This window comes from Sciurus carolinensis, chromosome 2, assembly GCF_902686445.1.
Source record: "Sciurus carolinensis chromosome 2, mSciCar1.2, whole genome shotgun sequence".
In the NCBI taxonomy this organism is placed as follows: domain Eukaryota; kingdom Metazoa; phylum Chordata; class Mammalia; order Rodentia; family Sciuridae; genus Sciurus; species Sciurus carolinensis.
Genome location: NC_062214.1, coordinates 146,347,860 through 146,354,197, shown reverse-complemented (window position 1 = coordinate 146,354,197; position 6,338 = coordinate 146,347,860). Strand labels below are relative to the sequence as shown.

Genomic DNA, 6,338 nt, shown 5'->3' with positions numbered 1-6,338 from the left:
GTAAGTAAGTAAGTAAATAAATAAATAAATAAATAAGTAAATACATAAATAAAATGTATAAGGAACTTAAAACAACTAAATATCAAGAAAACATACCAAACTAAAAAATGGGCAAGGGGCCCAAATAAATACTTATCAAGAGAAAAACATATATTGGGGCAACAGGTGTATGAAAAAAATGTCCAATGCCATTAATCATCAGTAAAATGCAAACTAAAACATGTGATGTTACCTCAAACCTGGTCTTTTCAAAACAATAGAAGATAAATGTTGGCTAGGATGTGGAGAAGAGTGTACCCCTATATAATGTTGGCAGGAATTTAAGCGCACCCATTGTGGCAAATGATATTTAAGTTTTAAAAAATTAAAAATACTATGGTGGTACATTCGTGTAATCCCAGCAACTTGGGAGACTGAGTCTAAATTGACCCTGTCTCAAAACAAAAAAGAAGAAGAAGAAGAAAAAGGAACGGGGCACAGTGGTGCATTCCTGAATCCCAGCAGCTGGGAAGGCCGAGGCAGGATTGCAAATTCAAAGCCAGCCTCAGCAACTGAGTGAGGCCCTAAACAATTTAGCAAGATCCTGTCTCAAAATAAAAAATAAAGAGTACTAAATGCCTGTGGGTTCAATCCCTGGTACCAAAACAAAAATAGGCAGGGGCACTGGGAATGTAGATCAGTGGTAGAGTGCTCCAGAGTTCCTAAAATAAAAATAAAAATAGAATTACCATACAACACAGCGATTCAACTTTGATGTATATTTCCAAAGAACATGAAATCAATATGAAGAGATAACCGCACTACCACATTCATTGCAGCAGCATTATTCACAATAGCCAAGATACGGAATCCACTTAAGTATCTATCAATGGATAAACAAATAGAGAAAATGTAGCATAAATATACAATGGAATACTATTCAGTCACAAAAAGAAATCCTGTCATCTGCATCAACATGAATGAATCTGGAGGACATTATGTCAAGTGAAATAAACCAGGCACAGAAAGACAAACATTGCATGATCTCACTTACATGTGGAATCGAAAAAGGTCAATCTCAAAGAAGTGGGTGGTTAGCAGGAGTTGTTGGGGGGAATTGTATCAAAAGATGAAATTTTACTTAGGAGAAATACATTCTGAAAAATCTGTTGTATAACATGGTGATATGGTTAATAATGTATATTTGCAAACTTCTAAGAGAAATGATAAATGCTCTTACCACAAAAAAAATGTTTTAACATGTAATGTGCTATATGTTAATCATCTTGAATTAATCACCCCACAATGTATATGGATATGAAAGCTCAAGTTGAAGCCCATAAGGATACATAATACTTTTTTTTCTCATACCAGATGCATTTTCTTAAAAAAAATTATCTCTTGGTCAGAGTTAATGACATGTAAAACTGTGAGTTCAATCTAGAAACTCTTGTCTTTAGAGTCAGAGTTCCTTCATAGCATCTTAAACACATTATATTCATCTTATCCACATGACCAACTTCTCCAGTATTCTCCAGTTTTGTTAAAGTCATCATCATCCTACACCAGTCAATAGAGTTAGAACCTCTACTACTTGTGACTCCTTTATTCTCCACATCTAAGCATGTCATCAGCTTCATCAATCTTACCATCAGAATACTTCTCAGATGCATACTTCCAATTCTCAAAGATGCTATGTAGTTCAGACCTTTATCTATTGTATAGCATGGTGATCTAGAATCTGGTTTTGAGCTCTGCATGTACAGATCACTACTTATTGAAACTTGACATAATCTCAATCTTTTTAGCACATTACACAAGCAGACATCATCAATCCACTAGGCTAGCACATTTGATGAAATCCATTTGCCACAGACAGGCTCTAGACCAGTGTTTGCAAATGCATTTCATTATTTTCATTCTTTTCCTGCTCCATTCAACTATCCCTATACTACTGGTTAATTTTTTAAATATATTACTTTCACCCTTGAAAACATTGCTTCCTATTTGCAGGATAAATTTCAAACTTTCTTAGTTTATCTCATTGTTTTGCCCACAGAACGAATAACAGAGAGGTAGATTCTGAGTGTGCAATATCAAGAAGTTACTAAGGGCTGGGGTTGTGGCTCAGTGATAAGAATGCTTGCCTAGCAAGTGTGGGGCACTGGGTTCAATCCTCAGCACCATGTAAAAATAAACAAATAATGGTATGTGTTCATCTACAACTAAACAAAATTTAGGGAAAAAAAAAGTTACTAAGACAAAACATTTTAAAGCTTGGAATACTGTTACATTAATGGCTATTTTCTTTCTTTTTTGCTACTGGGGATTGAACCCAGGGGTACTTTACCACTGAGCTACATCCCAGCCCTTTTTATTTTTATTTTGAGACAGAGACTTGCTAAATACTGAATCTGGCCTAAAATTTTTGATCCTCCTACGTCTACTGAGTAGCTGTGATTACATGCATGTGCTATCACACCTGGTACAATCTTCTTCATAATAAAAGACAGTATTACCCAAAGAAAAGTTTCCAAATTGTTAATAGTGGTTGTGTTTATTGTACATTTTTCAATGCAAAATTCAAACTACCTCTACTCAAAATAAGGGTTAAATTTACACATAAAGTAATGGCTTTCTTTTGCCTTTAATATTTAAAATTTACTTTCAATATCCAACAATTAATCAATGCAAATTTAGCAATGACATAGGGGCAATAATTAGAAAAAGTTGGAATCGGTACCTATTGTTTCAATGACGCATATCAAAAAAATAAAAAGAATTTAAGATGGATGTGACTCAGTGGTTAAACACCATTGGGTTCAATCTCTAGTTCAAAAAAAAAAAAAAAAGAATTGAAACAAAATGTAATGATGGCTTTAAGAATTATAATTGAGTCTAAAACAGGTGTTGGCAAACTATGCTAGATGCTTATTTTTGTATGGCCTAAGAATGATTTTTACATTCTTAAAGTGTAAAACACCCTGAATATGTCATAATCTGTGGCTTACCAAGCCAAAAATATTTCTAGCCCTTCTAGTCTGCCACTTCCAGATTCAAATGCAGGACTATTGTTTATCCTATGTCAACTATAGAATAAAATACACTAAGAAGAAAACACTTATGGTATTTAAAAAGCATGTATATATTTATAAAATAGCATAAAAAAGTAGAAGAAGTAGCCAACTCTTTACTCTCCTTTTCTGTTTTTTTTTTTTTTTTTTTTCTCCCCCTTAGAAATTGTGGATGAATTTAAAAAAAAAAAAAAAAAATCACTTTTAGAAACAGCCAAGGGGCTGGGGTTTTAGTTCATTGATAGAGCGCTTGCCTAGCACATGTGAAGCACTGGGTTCAATCCTAAGCACCACATAAAAATAAATGAATAAAATAAAAACAACCAAATAAGAGTTGCAGATGTAATTCAACGGGAGAGCATATGATTAGCATCTGGGAGGCCCTGGACTCTTTCCCAGCACCCCTACCTCCCCAGGCAAAAAAGAGAGAAAGGAAGGAGCCAAATAGATTAGAAAATTAGTAACACAAAAAGGAAAAAGAGATGAACATAGAATCAAAGAATTTTAGAACAGGAAAAGACCTTAAAAAATCATCTATCCCCCCTACAAAACAAACAAAATCATCCAGACCAGCCCTTATATTTAGAGATGAGAAAATTGAGGCCCAGACCTGGAAAATGACTTACCCAAGGTAACACAGATAATTTCCTATAAAGACAAAAGTAGATCCACTTCTACTGATAAGTTAACAGTAATAGGTCAATACTATATCAGATAGATCAAATTAAAGTGATAGGTCAATATCATAATACAGTTTTTCCATTTTAACATACGTGGAAATTAGAAAAATAGGACACCTGTCACACATTTACAGAAATAAATCCTTTTATTTTATAACATTCCTTTTCTTTTTTAAAGATGCATACAGTACTGGTAAGCCCAAGAATTCTGAGAAAAACTATAGGAGACCTGGCACTATTTTGAGAATTACACAACTGGGCAGCAAAATAACACCTTTATAAATGTCAGGACATACAGAAATAAAATTTAGTGTTTGCACACAAAAATAGGGAGGTTACATTCAGCACGTTTTTTTAAACGAGTATTTAAATGTTTAATGTTTTCTAAAACTTTGGTCATCATGCTTTATTATAACTTGTTAAATTTCACAATTATGCAGATGATTAAATCCAAAAGGTAAGCAAATATATCACATTAACACAGCAGCAATAGCAAGCTAATACTGCATAATCATATTAGCAGACTGATTCAGAAATACGTTTTTCACAAATAGTACATAAAAGTTAGTTTGTGACAACATAGTTCAATGACTTTTCTTCCATGTCATAAAATAAGGCTGAGTAATGAGACATAGCAGAACATGATTACATAAGAAAAAGTATATTTTTAATTATAAATCTAATTGTACATATAGGACAACACATTGCGGTTTCTATAGAATAGTGCAAATGAGCAGAACTTTTCTCAAAAATATTTAAATGGCATTCATTCCACATGCCACAGATTTCATGAATATTGGGTTATATTAATTATTAGTTTTCTAAAATTAAAATAACCTTGTAATGGGCACAAGTGGTAGGGTTGATATAGGACAGATGTGTACTCACAGGCTGCAAATAAAAATAGTCATTGACTTAATTTACTGGATGTGAAGTGCAGGTACTCAGAATGTAACTTTAAAAAAGTTTCATCTGTCATCACATAAATGGTTTTTGTTCATCATATCATATTTCATCAAAGATTCATAATTCATTTAAAACCGTCATATCAAGCAATTCCTCTAAACTCTTTTTGATATGTGGTGGTTGGGATGCAGCCTGATTTAAGAGATTCTCACCCATCTGTGCAAAAAGTGCTTTTGATAATTTAGCTGTGGCCATTCGAATATTTCCTCCAGCTCCAGGCAGAGAGCCACTGTGTGTCATGTTTCCTAAAAGGTGCCATAAAACAACCAACACTTTCTGTTCTGTGGCGTGAGGCTTCCTTTGATAAAGTTCCATAACAATATCTGAAACACAAAAGTATGGTAAACAGTGAGGTTTTTTAAAAAATAAATTCAAGGTTTGCTAATTAAAAAGCATCTGAAATATACCAAGCTTTGTCTGTATGCTATTTGTCCTAAAAACTTAGGCTTCTTAATAGAAGAACAGAAACTCTCTTCCCAAAGATTGAGACCAAGGATTAGAATTCCATGTACGACAATTAGTTGGGGCAAAAGTGGTAGAGAGAGAAATCAAACCAAAAATCAGTTTCACTGTTTTCCAAATGTAGTTAAGTAAAAATTTCTCTAATTTTTATGTATAGACTTTTTATTGACTAAAATTTGAAACAGCACTTTCCTCTAAGCATCAATATTGAATTTTAATGCCCTTTTATTTTTTCTGTATCATTTCTCCTAAAAGGAAGACAAAACACTTACTGGAAAAGAAGAATAGAAAGAATAGAATTTCTTTCTTTTTTGAGATTTGAGATAAAACTTAAGCCCCTATGCATGCTAGGCAAGTGCTCTACCACCAAACTATACTATCCAGCCCCAGAACTCTTCGTATTTTTTGCAGTACTAGGGATTGAGCCCAGGGCCTTGCAACTGCTAGGCAAGCATTCTACTACTGAACTACATCCCGGTCTTTCTGGAATTTTTTTGAAGAAAAATTTAGGTAAAAGTCTTAAAACACCATCCTGTAGATCACTATTATTTATTACTTATTTGTACCTTACAGGTGAAGTATTAAATTGGTAGCTACCCTAAAATTAAATTGAAATACTCATTAGTTTAGCCTTAGTTAATAAAATATTTCTTTGAAATCACAATTTAAAAATATTTACCAGCAAGCTTTTCTGTCATATCTTGCTTTGCCTTTCCATTTAAAAATTGAGCTTTTGTGCAAAATGGTTGTAGAAGCAAGTAATTATCTAAAGAAAAAGAACAACACAGATGCATGTTTAAGAGTAATGAGATCGTAGTTATTTTCCATTATCTAGCATTGAAAGGAAAAATGAGATCATTTTAAGAATGGCAATGTGTTAACTTTTTAAAAATCTACAGTTAATAACTATTTACAATTCTCTATAACTTTAAGAATAATATTCTTATAGCAAATAAAAAATAAAAATACTTCACAAAACATTAAGGAGCTACCATGTGGTATATATAAAGAAAAAAAATTGCTTATCTCCTAGGTATCTAATTCCAATGATAGTATAGGTTTATTAAAAATTAGAAAAAGAATTATTATTAGTGGATAGTTTTTACATTGCTGATTATTAGGCTTTTAATTTTGAAATAATCAGATTCACAGGAAGTTGTAAAGATAATACAAAGAG

General features: G+C 32.7%; 1 protein-coding gene across 6 annotated transcripts in view; it reads right to left on the bottom strand.

The window, feature by feature from the left end:
* Positions 1-3,840: 3,840 nt before the first annotated feature.
* The window catches only part of Togaram1 (TOG array regulator of axonemal microtubules 1), an 88,098-nt gene continuing 85,600 nt past the window's right edge, over positions 3,841-6,338 (bottom strand). For 4 of the 6 annotated variants that reach the window (XM_047539630.1, XM_047539629.1, XM_047539631.1 and 1 more), the window contains 2 exons: positions 5,841-5,927; positions 3,842-5,022 (listed from right to left, as the gene is read on the bottom strand). In XM_047539630.1, coding sequence (XP_047395586.1) covers positions 4,757-5,022; positions 5,841-5,927 — 353 coding nt within the window. In that variant the 3' untranslated portion in view covers positions 3,842-4,756. Of the gene's footprint in view, positions 5,023-5,840; positions 5,928-6,338 lie in introns of all 6 variants that reach the window. The other 2 variants (XM_047539628.1, XM_047539632.1) reach the window with 1 other exon arrangement.